The following is a 21,432-nucleotide window of genomic DNA, read 5'->3' on the forward strand; positions in this document are numbered from 1 at the left end:
CGAGAAATTCTAGTTTGTGTTTTCACCTGATGAATTAAATTATTTTTTGTGAAATGTTTTGCTGGAATGATTCTTTTCTGGAGTTTAGCCACAAAAATGGTCATTAAATTCATGATTTCATATAAAACACAGTACAGTTAAGCTCACAAATCTGTCACAACTTTTTACTTCCTCAAAATTTCTGTTGAGCTATAAGTTTATTAGTGAAAAATAAATGTCAGTGAGAGTACAGAGAAATATGCAGGCACGTTGGGATATATGCTCATGTACACAGAGTGGTTTATTTGGTGTCAGCTTTTATCTTATTATACACTTTTTACAAATGAAATCAAAGCACATCTACAGAAGAAAATGCAAGAATACAGCAATGTATTTACAATAATGTTCCACAAAGTTGCAGCAGCGACACAAACAACAATGTTGTAATATTACCAAAATAAAACATTATCTTTCTGTTTTGTTCCACTAATAAACTAAAACATAATATAATTTCCTAGAACTGTGCGTGAACATTTGCTTGAATAACATTGCCTTGCAAGTGGAAGCTGCTGAGGCACATATAAACTGGAGTTTAGACAAAGCCTCTTTAAATAAATGCTTGTTTACAAAAAGCTGCTAATGTTGAGCTGAGCTGCTGCCAAGAGCAGATGATGCTGCAGAGGAGAAGATGCTTTATTTTACAGCCAGGTAAATGCATGAATGCAAATATAAGTTGAGGTCACCGTTCCACCTTGGTTTCTTTTCGTCCTGCTCCACACGCTTTGATTATTTTACTCATTGGAGAAAGTAACGACGTCGTACTGGACGCCCTGTTGCTGCAGCTGCTCCAGCTGTTCGGGTGTAGCTTCAGTGTAGACGGTCTGAGTTTGCACCATGGCTGCGTCTGCTGCAGCTGCAGGAGTAAAGATAAGTTTGTCTTTAAGGTGATATTTTTCTTCATGGTATTCATTTATGTTAGAAATAGATGTCCTCATTCTACCAACACATTTCAATTGCTTGAAAGTTTTTTATTAGGTCCATTTGTGGACATTAATACATAGTATTTGATATTTATAGGATTACCTGCAGAGTGAGCAGCAGCTTCAAGGTCTTCAGGATTCACCATCTGTTGTTCACAGTTGACTGGCAGATACTGGATCTGACCATCATGACTTACAGCAATCTATACACACAGAAATGACAAGGCATTGACTTTCTTGACAAAAAAACACCAATTCATAGTAATAATAATTTAAAACGTTTTCTCTTAAGGTGGAATGTTTTAAATCAGTAAAAGGCCCCTCACCTGTTGCTCTGGCTCGTACTGGATGATCTGTCCGTCTGCCATCTAGGGAAGAATTGCAGAAAACAGACATTCTCACTTCCAAAAGCAATCGTTGTCTAACAGAAAAGGTGGAACAACACTAACCTGTATGTGGTTACCATCAGCTACAACCACGTATTCCTGAGGGATTATGAGCTGCACTCCGTCCTGTGAGATTATGTACTGAACCCAAGAGAGCAAACGTTACAAAAGAGAGGTGATACAAACTGAGCCAAAAAAGCCACCCCTCTGAGTGGTTTGCTGTTTCGTTTCCCCAACACCAAATGTCATCACATGAATAATGATTTATAGAGAAAAATTATATTGAAAACATAATAATTGCTTCTATTATTCTGTTGTTTTTTTAAGTAAAATAAAAGAACTAAAAGCTGCTAACCTCAGTCACCTGGTTTTCTCCAGTCATGAGCTGCTGAACTGCTGTCTGCCCATCAATGGTTGTTATCTGTTGGATGTATGTACCTTCCTCCTGAAAAATGCAAATAGTTATTTCAAATGAAGACATTCTAAGGAAAGAAAAATCCCCTGCATTTTGGTATCTTGTGCTGTTACCTGGTCAGACATCGTCTGCTCCTGAGCTACAACAATGTGATCATGTCCCAGAGCCTGCAGCTCCTCTGGAGTGATCCCCCTCTGATGAGACTGCAAGGCTGTTGCATGCACAAACAAACATGTAAACCGTTTTATTTTTGCATTTGGTGATGCTTTCAACAAAGATTGTATTTATTTTCAGCCTGTTGGTTTTATCTGTTTTCAGAACCAAGTTAGCTGTAGATCCTCACACTGCAGTGTGGCTAAAGCCTCCTCATCACTCTGCACGATGATGGTTTGCTGAGATGTGGCGGTGCGGCTTTTGCGAGTGGGATGATCCTGATTGTGGAGACGCTCCATGTGAAATTTTAGATGACCGTTACGATTAAACCTAAAGACAAAGGCAGGAAAATGGTCACTAATAGCTGTTCGTTGCAGGTCCCGTTGCACGTCCCGTCTAAATCCAACAGATATCTTGTCACGGACCAACCTTTGACTACAAAATTTACAAGCAAATGGTTTCTCATTGGTGTGGGTCATCATGTGTCTGCGCAGGTCTTTCTTGTTCTTTGAAGCAAAGCTGCAGCTTGAGCACTTATGGGGACGCAGGTAGGAATGCTGCCCCAAGTGAGCCTGACAGACAACGTCAGAAAGACAAACATATATTTGTAACTTGAACAGAAATTCTCAGAAATGCTTCTGTAGGACTCACTTTGACCTCAGACCAGGAGGTGGAGGTGAATTCACAGTCTGTACACTTAAAGGTGTTGGGGTCCAAGTGCGCCCTCTTGTGGTTTTCCATGTCAGAACGTCCATGGAAGGTCTCCATGCAGATGCGACAGGAAAACCTCTTTGTGCCGAGACTGGGAGAACCCACTGCAGAAGGAGAAGCTGGAGCTTCGCTGCTCAACTGGCAAAGTCAAAAATCACAATCAGACACGTATAAAAGGGCTTACATCTTTATAAAACACAAATCAGACATTTTAAACAATGGTTACCTCCACTTGTTGCAGAATGCCATCAGCCAGTGCAGAAGTCAGATAGTACTTGTCACCCTTTAGGCTCTCAGATTCTGAGACTTCTAAAATCTGAGAACTGTTCTCACCATTACTGGAGAGGCGACAGTTTACAAGATTAGAATTTATTGCAACTTTATACAAATGAATCCAGGTGTCATTTAAAAGTTACCTGTAGCTGGCGTTGTGTATTTCTGTAGCAGCTTGCTCCTCCACACAGAAATCTTCTGCTGCCTCACAGGCTTCGATGGCGATGTGGGTTAGCTCTCCTGTTTCAGAGGTGGCAGCCTCATAGGCCTCCTGCAGCACCGTCTCTCCATTTTCAGACACGTGGAAGGTCACAATCTTTTGTGTTTGACCGGGTGCCGCCGTTACAGAACTCAGGGCGCCATTTTCCAAGGTTTTTCCATCCGACTTCAGCACTGCTACCTGTGGAACACAGCCAGTTCACACCGTTCAACGCAACAACATCTACAACGGCGTCTCCAACAAATGTACAGAGGGATGTTTTAATGCACCTGCAAGCCGTTTCCCACTAGTTCTCGAGCGTTGCTCATATTCAGCAGCAGGTCCAGGGCGTTTTGAGCAGAGAGATCAGAGGATTCAGCTGAGGAACATATTCAAGCATCATCAACTCTCCTTTAACAGAAACAAACTCCTCAGAAAATTTGCCATAATAAAACCATTGCATACTTTGTTCATAAATTATTGTAGTGTTTCCTAAGGCATCTTGAGACACTGAAGCTTTATCCATCCCCTGCATGGCCTGCAGAGTTGCAGAATCCACTGTGACCTACGAACAGATGTGTAATGAAATAACACGGCTCACTACTGTCCCAGCTGCTTTCAAAATATAGAATATGATGAAGCTAAATCCAGTCTGGACCTGAACAAATACCTAAACTTTGAACAAACTCACAATAGTATTTTGCAAATCTTGTGCTTCGTCGTTCTTTTGTTTGAGATCTTCAATCTGCTGCAGGCTGAAGAAAGGTCTTCGTCGTCTCATTGCAGGCTCTTCGGGGTGAGCTAGAGACCATTCGTCAAAAGCTTCAGGGTGGCGGCACTGCACGTGTAGCCTCAGGTTCTTCCTGTGCTTGGTCATGAAGTGACACATGTCGCAGGAGAAGGGTTTCTCTCCTGCACACAAATACAAAACAACCCGAATGCCATACATACACGTATCCACTTTATAAGTCTCCTTAAAGAGTGCAGTCCTTTTTCAACAGAAGAGAGGAACATTAGAATTTGACAGGTATTTTTATGTTTGAAATATATATATATAAAGTAATAGTTGCATAATACTTGTATTGCTTTTCTCTCTTGTTTTGGTATGGGATTAATGTTGATTCTTGTGTACCACACCCAATTTATGGCCGCCACTTCTATTCTATTCTGACATGTTTTGCCAGACACAGACAATAATGAAGACACTGACCTGTGTGCTTAATAGCCAGGTGGGAGACCAGAAATTCCTCTTTGGATGTGGAATATTTACAGTAGTCACACTTGAAGGGTCTGTCATTAGTGTGGGACAGCTGATGATTGAGCAGCAGCTTCTTGTTCGAACACGTATAGTCACAAAACTCACATTTAAACCTGCCAAAGGCACAATACATAGTCAACACCTATATGACCTCACAGCCGTCTCCAAAAGTAGATAAAAATCAATGGATGTATTTTAGTCAAAATGCTGGTATGTGTGTTTTCTACAAGTTTGGAGTTTTGTATTTTTGAGACTGACTTGTTTTCTCCAAGACTCTGGATGTGGGTCAGCAGGTGCATTTTAAATGTGTACCGCTTTTTGAAGGATTTTCCACACTGCAAAGACAGAAAAGCATTTACAAAAAGTAACAAAGATGAGGAACCTTTCATGGCAGAAAAATAGAAAAATCTGTCATATTGTGTGATTAAAATACATTTCTGACCTTGTCACACATGTGTGGTTTCTCTGAGCTGTGGGTCTTCATGTGCTGGGTGAGCCTCTTTTGCATGGGGTAAACTCTGCCACATACAGGGCAGGGGAACTCTGACACCTTTGGTGCCTGGAAAGATATATCACGTTTTATTTTAGCTTTAAGTTAATCCTAAATTTTATACAAAATAGAAACATCAGCACTTTGATCAAAACTGGGTGAATCATTTTTTTTTTTTTAAATGCATGTTCTGCAAATAAATACAAATCTTCATTACCGCATTTTCCAGACTACAAGTCGCCCTTTTTTCATAGTTTGGCAAGGAGTGCGACTTATACTCCGCAGCGACATATATTAGAAATAAATTCATTGTTAACCCTCCTGTTATGTTCATTTGTGAGGAACAGAGATGATGTTCCTGGGTCAATTTGATGTATGAGGTATGTTTTTTTTTTTTTTTTTTTTTTTTTTTTTTTTTTTTTACTTTGTTTTTATTGAACGTTTTCAGTTGTCAGCATTTACATACACGGGTCAGCAACCACAACAAACAACAGAACAGACACAACTAACTGCAATTGGGCTGTTTTTCTTATTGTTATTACATTTTTTTTTTTTTTTTTTTTTTTTTTTTATTAATACCTACACGAAATCCTCTAAACCTTTTATTGGTTTTCCATATAGTTGTACCATTTTTTCCATTTTTTTTTGAAAACGTCTAATTTTAATTTGAGTAGAAATGTCAATTTTTCCACTGAGTAAATGGTCCATATGATCTTCAACCAGTCTTCTTTTCCAGGGGGCTCTACTTTGTGCCATTTTTTTGTTATCGTTTTCTTGCTTGCCAAGAGTAATATCCTTACTAGGTAAACATCTTCATTCAGTACAGAGTCTTCAATATTACCCAGATACAGAGTTGTAAACTCGTTTGGCAGGTGATATCCAATAACATTTTTTATGACAGTTGTTACATCATTCCAAAAAGATAGTAATTTAGGACATGACCAGAAAATATGAGTATGATTCCCTTCTTGACCCCCACATTGTCTCCAGCAAGCCTGTAGATTTTTTAGTTGTCTGCTTTTGATTTGGGGCGTTATAAAATACCGTGTGAGATTCTTCCATGCAAATTCCTTCCATATTTGAGAGCTGGTAGAAGAGCACTGTGTGAAACACATTTTAAACCAGTCTTCTTCTGTAATCTTTTGATTAAGCTCAGATTCCCATTTACTTTTAATGTAAAATGATGAACTTTTCCTGTTTTCAGTAAAAGAACGGTAAAAAGATGAGATAACCCTTGTTTTACTGTTTTTATAAGCGTCTAATATTACTTTAGTTATACTGTATCTTTTTTTAGGTTCTAGGTTAGGTTTAATTTCCCTTGTATAAAAGTCCTGAATTTGTAGATATCTAAACAAATCTTGATTTCCCAATCCAAATTTATTTTTTAATTCCCTAAAGCTAAGTAGATTTCCGTCTTTTGTAATAGAGTACCATGCAGTTATGCCATTGTCTATCCAGTGTCTAAATGTTGAATCATATCGGTTTGGTTGAAATTTTGGATCATAAGCAATCCAACTGAGTATTTTTATTTCCTTTTGAAGTTTGTATTCTTTAACTACTTTTTCCCATAGTTTTATTGTAAAGGATGTAATTAAGTCAACATTACTTTGGTCATAGTCAGTACATTTAGCGTCTCCTATAATCGTTTGTATTGGTATGTTTAAGCTTTTAATCTCTAATTCTTTCCACCTTGCTTCATATTCTGGTACACACCAACAGACTAATGGTCTCAGCTGTGCTGCATAAAAATATTCTTTGAGATTTGGTAATGCCAACCCCCCTCTGTCTTTTGATAACTGAAGGGTGGAAAACCTTATCCTAGGTTTTTTCCCATTCCAAATGAATCTAGATATATTTTTATTCCATAAATTAAACTTATGCTGTGGTATTCTTACTGGTAAAGCCTGGAATAGGTAGAGAAATCGTGGGGTGATATTCATTTTAATTATTTTTACTCTAGAGCTGAGATCTAAGGGGTAAGTTTTCCATTTTTGCAGATTTTTTTGCATGTTTTGTTCAATCGGATCAAAATTTGTTTCATATAGTTTGTCAATCTCTTTAGTAAGGATGACCCCCAGATATTTTATTGTCTTACTTTCCCATTTCAAATTGTAACTTTCTTTAATCTGTTTAGACGGAGAGTAGTTTAGTGTAAGAATTTGGGTTTTATCTATATTAATTTTATATCCGGAATAGTGACCAAATACTTTCAAAAAGTCCATCAGTATAGGAAGCTCGTTGTCTGGGTTCTTGAGAAAAATTATTATGTCATCTGCAAAGAGGCCAATTATGTGCTTTGTGTTGCTTATCTCTATTCCTTCGAGGGCTTCGTGTTGTCGCAGAGCTTGTGCTAATGGTTCGATGTATAATGCAAAGAGAGTTGGGCTTAAACAACAGCCTTGTCTTGTGCCCCTTTCTAATTTAATTCTATTTGACAGATTTCCATTTACTTTTATTCTTGCTGTTGGGGCTTGGTATAATGCTTTAATAATTTTAATAGAATTCTCCTCAAATCCAAACTTTTTAAGGACCAAGTATAAAAATTCCCAGCTAACACTGTCAAAGGCCTTTTCTGCATCTAGGCTAATAAGTGCAGATTTAATTCCCTTCATTTGTACATGGTTAATGATATGTAGACTTTTCCTAATATTGTCTTGTGTCTGGCGTCCTTTAATGAAACCCGTCTGGTCTTCATCTATTAGATCAGATACAAAAAGTTCAAATCTTTTGCTTAATATTGATGTATATATTTTAAAGTCTACATTCAAAACAGAAATTGGTCTGAAGTTTTTGCATAATTTTGAATCCTTCCCTTCCTTAGGGATAAGAGAAACCACTGCTTCCTGCCATGAAGGGGGGATAGTTCCTTCCTTTAAAGTCCAATTAAGGCATCTCAGCAGTAAAGGTGACAGGTCACTTTCAAACAGCTTATATATTTCAGAAGGGAACCCATCACTACCGGGTGTCTTGCAGGTCTTTAATTTTCCAATAGCTAATCTAATTTCTTCTGTCCTAATTTCTGATTGTAATACTCTGTTTTGCATTTCTCCTATTGATGGTAAATCAAGTGAGTTAAGAAAGCTAGTTACATCGTCTGCACTTGCTAGTGAGGGCTTTGAATATAAATCTTTGTAGAAATTCTGAAAAATTTCTAGTATTTCCTCTGGATCATCTGTTAATTTGTCTGTTTCGGGTTTTTTGATACTAGTTACTGTATTATTAGATTGTTGTTTTCTTAATCGTCTTGCTAACAATTTGTTTGCCTTTGGGCCGGAATCATGATACATTTGTCTAACAAACCTTGTTTTCTTTTCAATTTCTTCAGTTAAAATGTCATTTATTTCTGTCCTTAGTGTTTTAATTTGTTGCAAGATGGTTTGAGATTGACTTTGCTTATGTTGTTTTTCTAAGTTGTTTAAAATTGCCACTTTCTGGTTGTATTTATCCTTTTTTTCTTTATTTTGTGCCGATGTAATGGCAATTAAATTTCCTCTCAAGACTGCTTTTAACGTATCCCACAGAATATTGGGGTTTACCAATGTATGAGGTATGTTAAGTGTTAAGAGTATGTTAAGTGACTCAGAGAATCAGCAAACTTTTTTTTACAGTAAGATCTTGAAGGCTAACAACATAATATTCTATTTTCCAATGATTTCATAGATTCAGAAATGCAATAAAAATGACAACTGTTTCTACAAATACAGGATGACAACAGAGTATTAGTTGGCCAATGATGCTTCATGAAAGGAATAAATAAATAAGTATGAGAAAGAATTACTGTGAAATTATGAGATAAACAGTCTGCTATGATTGTGTCATATGAGTTTGTGCAAGTTATTATATCTTGGTCTCAGATTTTGTCAAATAAATTTCCCGTCAAAATGCGACTTATAGTCCAGTTCGACTTATCTGTGTTTTTTTCTACTTTGTAATGCATTTTTGGGCTGGTGCGACTTATACTCCGCAGCGACTTATAGTCCGGAAAATACGGTATTCTATGCAGATTAATTAGTATTCAAAAATACTTTAACAAAGTTTTCAAAAAGGGAAAAAGTAGTTTTCTTACCAATTCAGTCTTTCTTTTCCTGTAAGACAGAATAGAATGAATCAGTCAGATGTTCCACACTTTTAGAACGTGTTTCTTTAGATACTAACTTGTCTTTGTTGTGGACGGCTGAATGGCGAATGACATCTTTGCGGTAGACACTTGAATAGTCACACTCCTCACATTTAAAAGGCTTTGTGCCTTCGTGATTGAACATGTGCTCCTGTAAAAAAATTAAAAATAAAAATCAATTCTCGGTAGTTAAAAACGTTTTTTGAAAGGATGAATAGAGTCGTAAGTAAACGTTAGGAATGAAACTTGTTTTTCTCTGCAAACCTTGAGAGAGGACCAGCGCTTGCAGCGATAGTTGCACTTCAGGCATTTAAAAGACTCTGGGTCATTGCCTTCATGAGAGTTTACATGAAAGCGCAAATCGTCCTGAGTAAGGAACCGGGAGCCACAGATCCAGCAGTTGTGAGGTCGCAGGAGAGGTTTAAAGGACTTATAGTACCGACTGAAACATTAGGAGAGAGGTTAAGCCTTGTCCTATTTCCTAATCATTTTTAAAACATTTAACATTTGAGACTTACTTTCGATTGATGTATTTCTTATATTTCTTGCGTAAGAAACGCTTGGAAGGTCTGCCACGCTTTTTTGGGAAAAACTCCTCCTCGGGTTGCGAGTTGGATGACGGGTCTTTGTTTTCAGAGTCTGACTGGCTTATTGCAGCTACCGCTTTGTCTCCAAGAGACAACATTTCTGTATTGTTGCCCAAACCAGAGGAGCTTGCCTCCTCGGGTGTGCTAGGATCTACACCCGCCATCGTGTCAGTGCTTTCTGCTTCTGTGAAAGAAAAGATTTAGAAGAATCACATCATAGATATTCTGAATTGATTCTGTTAACTTTGCTCCAATGTACTGAAAGCTAACCTTTACCGCTGTGAGCTTCATCAGAAACATAGTACTTTCTTGGACGGCCCACCTTTCGCCGAGGCCGTCCCTGTGAGGAGGAGGAAGAGGAGGAGGAGGAGGAGGAGGAAATGGGAGTAGAGGGTTTCCTCAGAACAGCTGGAGGTCTTCCTTTGCCATCATCATCAGCAGGGCTGTAGTCACTGTCCTCTGTAAACAAACAGATTATCAACAGAATAGATGAATTAAAGTTCAGAGAAGGAATCAATGTAAGGCCAGATTTATTTAGGGTGAAATCTTTAGTCTCCCTGACCTGCAGGATCATCAATAGCACCAGCATCAACAATATCGTCTTCCTCCTCTTCCGCTTTCTGAGGTTTATCCTTCATCTCTGCTGCCTTCCTCTCCTCCGCCGCCTCCCTCTCTGCTTTCTGACGGGCTAATGTTTCACTTTTAGGAGGACGTCCACGTTTACGCTTCTTTGGTGATTCTCCTGCAAAGGAAACAGCTGTGATAGTGACAACTAAAGAAAGCGGTCACACATTGCAGTAGTGGGTGATCAGAAGGCCTACCTGCAGGTTTGAAGTGCTTGTCCTTCATATGGTTGATGAGTGTGTCCTTGGACGTGCTCTTGTATGGACACATCTTGCACTTGAACTGTTGTACGATCACCACCTCCATCAGGTCCTCTAACTCAGCCAGGTTTGGTGGCTGGTTTCCAGAACCCTCAGCTGCAGGTGGGGTTTTCATGTCTCTGGACTGTCCAGCTTCATCATGGGAACCTTGGGGCTCTTCTTGTCTAGGAGACTGTCCAGCTTCATCATGGGAACCTTGGGGCTCTTCTTGTCTAGGAGAGCTCTGCTGGGCAAGCAGAAAAGACACATATGTGCCACTGCTGCTAATATAGATCCCACTTTGGCTTTCACTGCACTCCAGTGCCTCAGGGAGTCCACCAGAACCAGCTGTGTCTGCCTGTGGGGGTTCTGACGAGGAGCTGTCATCAGCATAGACAGACGCCTCAGGCCCATTGCTGTTCTCCATGTAACAGGAGTGTTGGGGCTGCTGCTGAGAGTGCTGCGGTTGATCGGGGTCCTGGTTTTGCTCGTCATCTTCATCATCATCATCCCTTGACTGGTACCTGGAACAACCTGGCTGCTCAGAGTCTGCACAGTCTCCACTGTAATCAGCCCCATATTGGCGTCTTGTCTGGGTCTTGTGGTCTGCGCTGCTGTCAATGTAATTGCGGGAGTGCTGTGGCTTCTCTCCGTCATTAATTACACACTCAAAATACCCGTTGCTGCACTCTACCACGTGGTGACTGCGGCTGGTTGGATTTGAGTCTGCCCCACTGCACTCCACATATCCCAGCATGTCCTGATCACTGTTATTCCCGCTGTAGTCAGGAAAGCTTGACTGAGAGCGCGTTTGGTCAGGTTCTTCAACTGAACACTGCACATAGGAAGATGAGGACTCCTTTGTCTGGTCTGGTCCGTCTGCACTGCAGTCCATGTACTGGGAGGGGTGGGAGTGTTGAGGTTGGTCAGGCTGACTGCTGCTGTCCTCAGGGTAACCGGAGTATCCAGGCCGATCATCGGGCTGGTCAGGTTCCAGACTGCCCTGCAGGTCTCCTTGATCCAGACAGGTGGATGTTGGACCTTCAGGGAGAGCGTCAATAGCCACACGATTGGAGAAAGAGGAGGATGACATCTGAGCCACCATAGGAGCCCCTGCATTAAACAAGCACATATTCATGGTTTGCACACATTTTATTTAAAGAAACCACAAGTTTTCTTGTGCCTCAGTAAAATGTAAGAGTTTTCTATTTTGTCTAAATAAGTTGGGAAATATAAAACATATTTTACTTGTTTTGCGACCACATTTCATGATTTAGAGAATATTGAAATTCAAATGAATAAGCAAATGTGCAGTATACCATCATCTGGTCCTTGTAATATCAGGTACTGTGTAGTTTCTGCACCTCCATCTTCTGCACTGGTAACTGCTATGCATCCTTAAAAATGACACACAGACATAATTACAAATCTGACCCATTTTTCAAAAATAACTTTACATCAAAGGTGTCCTGTGCATATTGTACAATAAGAAATAAGAATTTTCATAGAATATACCATTCATTATATCAGGGCCAATAGTGGATTCTATGATCTTATCAATGGCAGAGCCAAGATCGGATGAAGTGGAGGCAGTGGAGTCAGAAACCACCATGGCTCCTTCTGACACGGCGCTGGAGTGGACCAGCACTTGTGCTGATTCAGACACCAGCACTGATTGAGTCACAGTGGACACACTGGTGGACGGAGCAATGGAGGACGAGTCTGGGAGGTGAACTGATGAAACTCTGACATCTGTACTGGAGCTGGTTTCTGGAATGAACACCTTTCCAGAAAGTAAAGACAACAATCCATCATGAAAGACCAAGTTTATGATGGTTTTCTCCCACAAGAATAAAGGAAATGAACTTACCACAAGACCCTCTGAGCTCTGTCCCACATGACAGTCTGACTCTGGGGCCTGCGCGTGAGGGGCAGCAGCATCACTGCTATCTGCGGACATGGCCTCAGATGACTCCATACCCATTCCACTTTCAGACGGCTCCTCCATCCCTGAGGGCCCTGCATCACTGCTGCTCTCCACCTCATTCTCCTCTGCATCCATAACTTTCCAAAGGAAAAAGAAATCACAAAGCTAAGGATCAAAAATACTTGATTAAAACAGTAACAACTTGGTTAGGTTACCCTTGGACTAATATCAACAGCTGAACTTCAGAACAGTCTCATAGAATATAGACCGAGATTTGAGATCTCAGTTCTTATTCTTTTTTTTAGCACCAAGATGTGCAAACATCTAAATGACTGTCAACTATTTAACTGACTTCAAATCGAATTGACTTATTTAAGACTGAGTTAGCAGATATTTTTAAACTTTTTTAAATTACTTTGTGGTCCTCTATGTGCAGTAAGTATCTTCTCTGATAAGCAAACACAGCTGCAAGCTCATCAAATTATGTCCGAGTCCTCATGAGAAATAACTCGGACTAGAAAAATACATAAAGACGCTGCTCCAAACGTCTTCTCATCAAGTCACTGCTGAGTTTATCTGTAGCATGAATCCTAACATAGAGCCAGAAGCATCATGAGACTGTTCTTGACCTGCAGATCATCCCCGTGTCTAAATGAGGATCTCATAAAATGTGCAAAATGCTGAAGATGTTATAAATCTAAAAAAGATCCTCAAAAAAACATGGTTGTTTCATTGGCCAACTGTATGATAATCTTACGCTTACTGTACTTGATGAAATTTTTCCTACAGCATGAAAAGGTAAGAAAACATTGATGACTCTGCCTTGTGTTTCATCTGACATGAAAAGAAGTTTTATCATAATATTGTTTCTGGAACACTTTGGGTTTGATCTAACCCAGTTTAGATGAAATAAAGTCCCACACAAACCTGCAGAAATTGTATTCTTTTACAAATATATTATTTGACTTGTACTTTACAAGGGTTTGTACCAGTTCAAACACTATTAGTTACGGTAATTCAAACAAATAATAAAGACAATGCTATTTAAAACTGCTGTCAAATGTAAACAAAACAAATTGTAAAAACAAAAAAACATGGTTAATAAATAAGGCAAAACTCTTTAATTTTACAAACTCCTTAAATCTAATGTACGTGAATACATTAATTGGTTCGTTGTTAAAATACCAGACAACCCAAATTACCTTTTGTATGTCCGTGTTAGTTTGCTTTTAGTGTTTAGGAATTGCTTAACTCTATAATGAAGCATCCAACTTATAGTTCCCTCAAGTTTGTGTTAAAAGGCATAAAAGAAATCCGTCGGAATAAAATAAATAATGTAATTCTCCAGTTTGAATTATAACAGCAATCCTTTCTGAGTATAGTATAGCCGGGGTAAAACAATGGAGGAAGTTAGCATGAATGTATATGTTTGGAGTGGGAGATTCTGTGCTTTAACAAAAGAAGATAGCCATCTCTTGTTCACTTATTGAGACACACTTTATTTGTGGAGAAATTTGTCTTACGTTATCTCATTTTAATCCGTCAGAGTAATGTTTTACCTCAATATGTCTACGACCACAACGGCTAATGGGTTAGCATTAAGCTAGTTACGCAGCATTGTCGTTAGCTCAATCAGTTCTTTTTTATAACAACAAAACTGCATACATCACATATGCTAAAAAAATTGTTTGCGTCTATTTGACGTAATACATTTTAGGGACTTAAATGTCCTAGCATTTATGTATAAACTGAGCGTTCACAAATAGCCGAATTAACCCAAACTGCTGCGTTTGGGCGTTTTGAGCTGGCCTAGCTGCCCACGATCCTGCCTGCTCCGTTGCACCATAGACGTCTATTTTCCACTCAGGCATTCTGAAAGCTCTACTGGTCAGGGGACCTCGAGGGCCTCAGCAGTGGCAGACCGCCCAAATACTCTCCCTGAAGAAAATGATTTTAAAAAATCCATCTCTATTATTGGGGTCACAACTGTTTTTTCTTACCGTGTATGTTCGTGTAGAAGAGTATCGTTTAGCGTAGACGCGCCAAGTGGAGCACAAAATGGGAACTAATAATGGTTGGTTCTTTTCAGTCGGGCGCCATGAGTATCTCCTCGCTTCCTGTCCGTCCAACCGGATCTTATTTATATTTTGGTTTATGACTGCGTCCTCCGCCATCAAGGAGTTATTATTTCTGACAGATTTTTTTTACAAGCTTTTTTCCCTTTAATATTTTTTCATTAATAAACGTGTCTGTGAGGGAAATAAAGCAAAACAAAACAGATCTATGAGCTCGTGGACTAGGGTTTTTAGCGGCGGAGTAATACGATCTCAAATACTTTTGGGATCCAGTTTTAAAAAATAAAGAAATCACATTGTTCTCATCTTTCTTTTGGACTGGTGGAATGGTTAGCTCTTGACATAAATATTGTGTTGTTGTTGTTGTTGTTGTTGTTGTTTTGCCTTTGATGGAAAGTGTATTTATAAAAGTGAGCAAATAGAAAACTACCACACCACTAGGACTAGCACAAAAAACATTTGATTTGCCAAGCAAAATATGAAAACTCCAATGGTGGGTTTTTCACACATCGAAAATAAAGTAGCCACAGACTGTACGTAGTTTTAGGTGAGTAACAATTCATTTAATCAGTGATCTGATTCATATTATAATTTAAAAGTCAATATTGGTTCATTTTGAACAATCAGATTCACTGACCTAAAATTGATCTTTTGTCAAAAATTCAACCGTGACTCAGAGATAAATACCTGGGTACTGAACAGTACAAGTGAAGTTTTCCAGATTTCTTGCAACATAATGAAGTGTAAATTAAAAATGTGTACAAACACAAAAGTAAACAAGAATTAAAGGCAAATCCATTCACATTTTAGTTTCATGAAGTTCAGCCCTCTGTTGTTTTTTCCACATCAAAATATGACATTTGGAACATCATTAGAACATTCTAACACACAGATCACGTCTTTGCAAATTTCAATGTGTTTCCACACATGGGACTGTAATGAGGGCTTGGTCATTTTTTCCTGCCATCACATGTGCGTGTTGTTAGAGGTGATCCACTTGGTCATTTTTTGTTATGGTTAAATAAACCTACTGTCCCTCAACCTAAATGATATTTTCCAGATTTCTATAATTGATTTATTTCATTTTGAAACAATTTTATAATGGCATAGGTCATTTAAATTAACAACTTGCCTCATACAGGGCGACCTGTTTGTGTCATAGAAATATAAATGGAATCATCGATTAAGTGTCACACCCCATAGTTGCAAATAATTGTGCCTCCTCTTTTGCTTTACTACATTTCTTAGAAGGCTCAAGGCACTTTACAGTCACAGGCCCATTCACCCATGCACAGACTCACTCACTCGTGGTGGCTCCGCTGCTGAACACTGGCACCAACCTATAACTACCAAAAGCAATGTGGGAATCGGTGTCTTGTCTAAGGACACTTCAATACAGGAGTGGGCAGGGTGGGAGCTGAACTTGAGAAATTTCGATCAGAGGTTGACCAATCTATTAGAAATATCCCAGAATTTCAGAACCAGTGCTCTGACACATGCAAGATCAACATTTTTTTGGCATTAAAACACATTTCTTGAGTTACTTCACACATCAATTTTCGATAAGGGATTGATGATTTAAAATAGATATTACAAAGGACCAAATACAAGTACTCAATAGGACTAAAACAGTCCTACATAGTTTTTTTTAATCCAGTGAATAAATACATGAAATGTTTTCCCAAGTAGTGTCTTAAAATTTAACTTAAAAGCACAAATTGAGCTTGTAACAGACTCCCAAACAGACAGCTAGTTTAATGATTGTGGGGGCTGACTCCTAAAGGATCTCTCATCAGTTCTGGACAAGGACTTCCACGAATCGTGGGTATGCAAGGGCCTTGAAGAGAAAATTCTTGTTAGCTGATAGGCATGAACATTATCATTTAGACACCATAGAGCAAAGTTATTGAGAACTCTATGTGTTAGTGGGGATGGATGAAATGGAGTGTGTCAGCACAAATGCAGGTTAGATACAGTTTATTCTATAAGGGCAATTAGAAGGAGCAGAACTAGTAGTGAATCCTTTGAGCATCCATTTAGAAAGACAAAGCAGTTATTCCTATCAGCTACATGCAACTTTAAACTTTAAATTAAAGTGATCATAGCTATGTATGGGCAGGCATTGCACAAATGAGCAAGGAATTTTAAATCTATATTTCTCCTACTGAACAACAAGTCCAGTGCCTGAAACAAATATCAAATGACAAAGCTGAAGATAAATTTTGCCAACACATAATGATAGGATGGTAAGTGAGGAAGTTATCTAACTGAGTGCAAAATGTTATTGTGGATTTAGAAAAAACTGTTGCACATTTGATAGCAAGCTAAAGGTGTTTAGTGAGTGATGAAAATTTGGGGCTACAAAATATGGTCCAGGCTTCCACTGTTTAACACCTCACACTGCCAGATCTCTGGATGTCTCATCCAACGTCATGATGGTTAATAATTTGCAGGTGGATAACTTTCACAAGTGATCAAAAATTTTCTATTGCATGCGTCCACAATAAAAGTAACAAGCAAATCCCGTATACTGTAGTAGTACATTATATTATAATTGTAATTTCCTACTGTTTTTTTTTGTCAACATAAAAGTGTTTACTGTGATATGTCTCTAATGTAGTTTTTGTGCTGTAAACTTTTGTTCTGGTAAAATCAAGTTTTATCTTAAGTGTGTTGTTAATGTCTGCAGATAGTTAGAAAGAAAGCGCACAGCATCCAAAGGACACATTTCACACACAATTATAAGTCACATAAATAGTTTTATTGACTGAGATGTGTTGCCTTCCAGTGCAAATGTTTGGCTTCCAACAATTTTCAGAAAAAACAAAACCAAACAAAACAGGATAATCAAAAACACATGAGGCTGCAACAATAAAAAATGACTTTAGATAAATTCAAACATATATAGCTATAAATATCAAATAGTTCAATACTGTTAAAAGTCTGAACCTGTCAGACATAAAAATAAATATGTAAATCTGCCATCAGATTCCAATTTTTTTGTTTAAGGTTTGGCTGTAGATCTCAAATTCCAGGTAAACACACACACACTACTGTTCACCCAGATTAGAGACAAATTAATGTCAAAGATGGAAATTTGCTGACCCGTATGATCCCTTTGAACTAAAGCTAGGCCAACACATGCGTAAGGATTTATCACCATAAACGAAGCCAAATCTCACATCATAGAAGTACTCACATGGTACACAGAGGTTAAAGGCAAACATCACATTCTTCAAAGCATTTATACATTTGCAAAAGTGCCCTGACATTTTAGACTGTTTTCATCTCATCCTTCAATTCATTTCAGTAGCGACTTGAGGGATTGGTGCATTTTAGGAGATCATATTTCACGTAGCCAACACGATCCACCTGCCTACGACTGTTCATCCGCCAGTAGAATTGGTCACGACAAAAGAAGGTGCGACCTAAAGGAGAAATATTCCAAAATAAGAAAATTAATAAAAATTGGATCAGTTATCTCTGCAGACAGATTGTTTTTCTGGAGGTTGAGTTCAGATTTATTTACCTTCATAGAGAAACACATCATGAGCATCAATGGGAACACCACCGAAGACAACATCAATGTACTTGGGGTAGCCTTTGTCAATTTTCTGGGTCTTCACATCCAGTCTGTGTTAATCAGCCACAAAAATGACAAAATTCTGTTAGATTCTTTAAAAAAGACAACAACTAGCAGTTAGAATCTAAATGTGCACCCACACTAAGTACACTCACCTCCAGAAGTTCTCACCACTGAAGAGCAGCACTTTGTCCTTTCCTTTCTGGAGTGCTCCTTCCACTTTCTGAACGCTGTCCGGCAAGCCAAGCTTCTCAATGCTGCGAGGACCCAAAACATTCTTACCCGTGTAGACCCAGAACTTGGTGCCTGTGGTGACAAAAAAAAAAGGCTCATTGAACATGTGGACAAGATACCAGTTGTTTGATTTAAAAAGGATGAAATCTTATTACCTGAAAAAAAGTACAGCTTCTTGGTCAGGATATCTTCAAAGGCAGAGTCAATAACAGCTGGGAGAGCAGGCCATCTTTCAGAAATAAGCATGGGGCTTTCAAGAGCTGCATCCCCCTTTCTGGACTTTCTCCAAAAGTGCCTGTTGATTATGATGTAAAAGTAAGATTTTCTGTGTCTTTGCTCAAGATCTATTTGAGTAGAATGGTTCATTTACTTACCCGTCTTTAAAGAAATAAAGATCTCCTCCAATCACAGTGATTGTATCAAATTTGGTGACCTTGCATGCATCCTTTGTTGGATCCAATGGATTTAAAGTTGTGGTGGCAGGGCGATTGGTGGGTTCAGGTTCATCAGTGGAGTCAGTCACATCAGGGTCTGGGGTGGCTGTAGTGGTGGGAGTGTTTGGTTGAGGGACAGTTGGTTTAGGATCTGTTTTGCTTCCTAAAAAGAAACACATGTCAGTGTTGTTTGGAAGAACAGAAGGCACTTTTGATGAAACTCAGCATTATGAAGTGATAAATTATTCCATGGACTCACCATAAAGATACTGAATGCCTTCAATATCATCTTCATGCAGAGAGAAGTCTTCCACATAACTGTACATAGGGTACATGAGTGCATCTCTAATATTGGAGTGATCCAAGCCCAGGGCATGTCCAAACTCATGAGCTGCCACCAGGAACAGACTATAACCTGGAACAAAAGCAATCAAACTTTATCAATTTGAAAACTCATAAAATTCAAATGAACTTGACATTATTTTGTCATTAATTTACTTTGCTTACCCTGATCAGGACAAAAGCCCCATTTCTTATCATCATCATAGCTGGCAGTGGTACCACACCACAGCTTCCCATCTCCTCTTCCTTCACTAGTACATGAGTCGTACTCCTTCCCAAGGAACTCAAATGGAAAGTGGCAGGGCTCTCCTTCAGCATTTCCTCCAATGGTAGTTGTATCTGGCCAATCACAGATGCAACAGTTCCACATAAACAAAGGAAAAGGCCAAAATCAAGATTCACAGACAGGGCTTCATGAGAATCACCAGTATTTGGGCAGAATCCATATTTCTTGTCCTGGTCGTAGTTGCTTGTGGTGGCGCACCAACGGTAGCCATCCCTACGACCTTCTGTGGTGCAGCTGTCATACTCATCCCCCAGAAAGACGAAAGGGAAGACGCACTTAGCCCCATCAGAGTTTCCTCCGATTGTGTAAAGAACTGTCAGAAGGATGGTCAAAGGTAGGTACAGATGAGTCTCTCTTTTTCATTTTGTAAAATTTAATTTTAACTTATTTAGTTTTAGTCTGACAATGATGCTCAACGCTGAAGACCAATTGTGCCAGTTCTCCAGAATTTCTTGCCCTGTTTACTGCAGACCAAGATCAGGTGTGTTAAGTCTATCAACACCTAATGTGATCTTATAGAGCCTGTATCAGTGACTAGGTCAGGGGTAGCCAGAAAGAAAGCAGGGAGGTGTGTTTGTAGGGCCAGGATTGCACAGGCTTGATCTAGACATTGATTTTAAGCAGAAACTGTCAAACTTACGTTCACTTGGACAGAAGCCGTATTTTCCATCTCTATCATAGTCATCTGTGGTAGAACACCACGGCAGCTTGTCTGCTCGACCCTCGCTGGTGCAGGAGGTGTATGTTTTGCCGCCGAAAACAAAGGGGAAGTGACACATGGCACCATCAGCGTTTCCATAGTAAGTCTTTACCACTGGAAAAGAAGATTTTGTGTTTAGCACATTCTCCTCTCTTTCCACTAGATGGAGACAATGATACATGCAATGAGGCATGGTTACCTGGTCCTTTTCCCAGAGTCCAGAACTCATCATCATCAAAGTGGGCATCTCCCTGTATGCCCTCACCAGGAGGATAAGCATGAGCTAGAAGCCCATCTTTACCATCAAATGGGTATAGATCTCCATGGTCTAAGTAAAAAAAAAAAATCACGTTTGTGTAATTTGATGCATCAATCTGATATATGTCAATATATAAAATAGTGAAAAAAACATACAAAAAAGAAATACCTTTTTTTCCAAATGATATCATGATGTCAGCGGTGCCATCGAAGAGGCGGGTAAAAGTCAGAGGAGTCACATCACTCCACACCTTAAAAGCTCTGGCAAAGGCATCATCAGTCACTGAGCTATCCAAGTCTGGAGAATAGTTCAAGATCCTGTGGAGGAACCCAAATACATATGAATGGTGACAAATCTTGATGATTTCATTTAATCAGAAACTAAACAGCTTCACTCACCTATACGTAACATCACCATGATCCCATTTGAGGTCTCCATCAAAGGTTTTGTAGTTAGCTACATCAGGGACACCACAGCGAGGCTGTTTCATGGCCTCCAGTGTTTGCATGTCCAGTTGTCCTGTCTCGTCTAGGCCCAGTTGCCTCTGCATCCTCTTCAGTGCCTTGGAAGTAGAGGCCAAGGACTGGAAGCCACTGCGTTGGAAGGTGTCCATATAGCCAAACTTCTTTAGATAGCTCTGTAAAACAACATGGCAAAACCATTAAAAAACATTAGAAGCCATCAATCTGTCTACTAGAGAGAATTTGGTGTTGAAGACTGTCTGCATTTTATGACAGTAAAATAGAAACTTCTGTAAATGGTTACATCTGAAACATATATCAAAGCATGAGCATTTAGATGTGAATGCCTGTAAAGTTCATTAGTTTCCTGCACTTTTTAATTGTTTTGTAAGATTAATCTAAAAAAACGACAAAAAAAACAAACATCTGCTACTCACCTCTGCCAGGTCTGTGTCACTCATGTTCTTTATGACATCTCCAGGGAAGGTGACAAAAACAGACTTGAGGGGAACACTCCATGAACTCTGGATGCTGATCCCCAAAAGTAAACACCAAGCAAAAGCACTGCATCTCATTTTGAGATCTAATGTGGACTAGTGCAAAAAGTAACTTAAATACGCAGTCAAATCTTGCTGCTAAGGTAAAAGAAAAAGATTATCAGCAGATCAGTTCTCCTTATTCTTCAGTCGTATCTTCTTTCTTTGTTTTGATCCTGGGCTC

General features: G+C 39.1%; 2 protein-coding genes across 4 annotated transcripts; both read right to left on the reverse strand.

Annotated features, from left to right (window-relative positions):
- Positions 1 to 249: 249 nt before the first annotated feature.
- znf335 (zinc finger protein 335) lies at positions 250 to 14,694 on the reverse strand. Of its 3 annotated transcripts, none has more exons than XM_011477031.3 (28): positions 14,339 to 14,694; positions 12,282 to 12,475; positions 11,927 to 12,194; positions 11,731 to 11,808; positions 10,370 to 11,524; positions 10,111 to 10,290; positions 9,819 to 10,007; positions 9,480 to 9,732; positions 9,226 to 9,403; positions 9,000 to 9,112; positions 8,911 to 8,929; positions 4,797 to 4,913; positions 4,613 to 4,689; positions 4,307 to 4,467; positions 3,788 to 4,008; positions 3,562 to 3,661; positions 3,387 to 3,475; positions 3,041 to 3,297; positions 2,851 to 2,962; positions 2,565 to 2,762; positions 2,343 to 2,485; positions 2,104 to 2,243; positions 1,874 to 1,971; positions 1,710 to 1,790; positions 1,409 to 1,486; positions 1,286 to 1,327; positions 1,063 to 1,162; positions 250 to 892 (listed from the first exon to the last, which is right to left on the reverse strand). In XM_011477031.3, exons 2-28 carry the CDS (start codon positions 12,471 to 12,473, stop codon positions 771 to 773), a joined length of 4,761 nt encoding a protein of 1,586 aa, XP_011475333.1. In that variant the 5' UTR covers positions 12,474 to 12,475; positions 14,339 to 14,694; the 3' UTR covers positions 250 to 770. The 3 variants fall into 3 exon arrangements, with proteins under 3 accessions (XP_011475333.1, XP_011475330.1, XP_011475332.1); XM_011477028.3 differs by having other exon boundaries at positions 1,701 to 1,790; positions 14,339 to 14,692; XM_011477030.3 differs by lacking the exon at positions 14,339 to 14,694 and adding an exon at positions 13,541 to 14,212 and having other exon boundaries at positions 1,701 to 1,790.
- Positions 14,695 to 17,152: 2,458 nt separating this feature from the next.
- Positions 17,153 to 21,432, reverse strand: mmp9 (matrix metallopeptidase 9). The gene is given in 13 exon segments (NM_001104880.1): positions 17,153 to 17,841; positions 17,943 to 18,046; positions 18,152 to 18,302; positions 18,386 to 18,525; positions 18,605 to 18,827; positions 18,924 to 19,079; positions 19,172 to 19,345; positions 19,432 to 19,605; positions 19,933 to 20,106; positions 20,192 to 20,320; positions 20,420 to 20,568; positions 20,650 to 20,888; positions 21,150 to 21,432. Coding segments are annotated over 13 exon segments (2,073 nt in total). The 5' UTR covers positions 21,288 to 21,432; the 3' UTR covers positions 17,153 to 17,719.

The sequence above is a fragment of the Oryzias latipes genome, chromosome 7 (assembly GCF_002234675.1).
Source record: "Oryzias latipes chromosome 7, ASM223467v1".
In the NCBI taxonomy this organism is placed as follows: Eukaryota; Metazoa; Chordata; class Actinopteri; order Beloniformes; family Adrianichthyidae; genus Oryzias; species Oryzias latipes.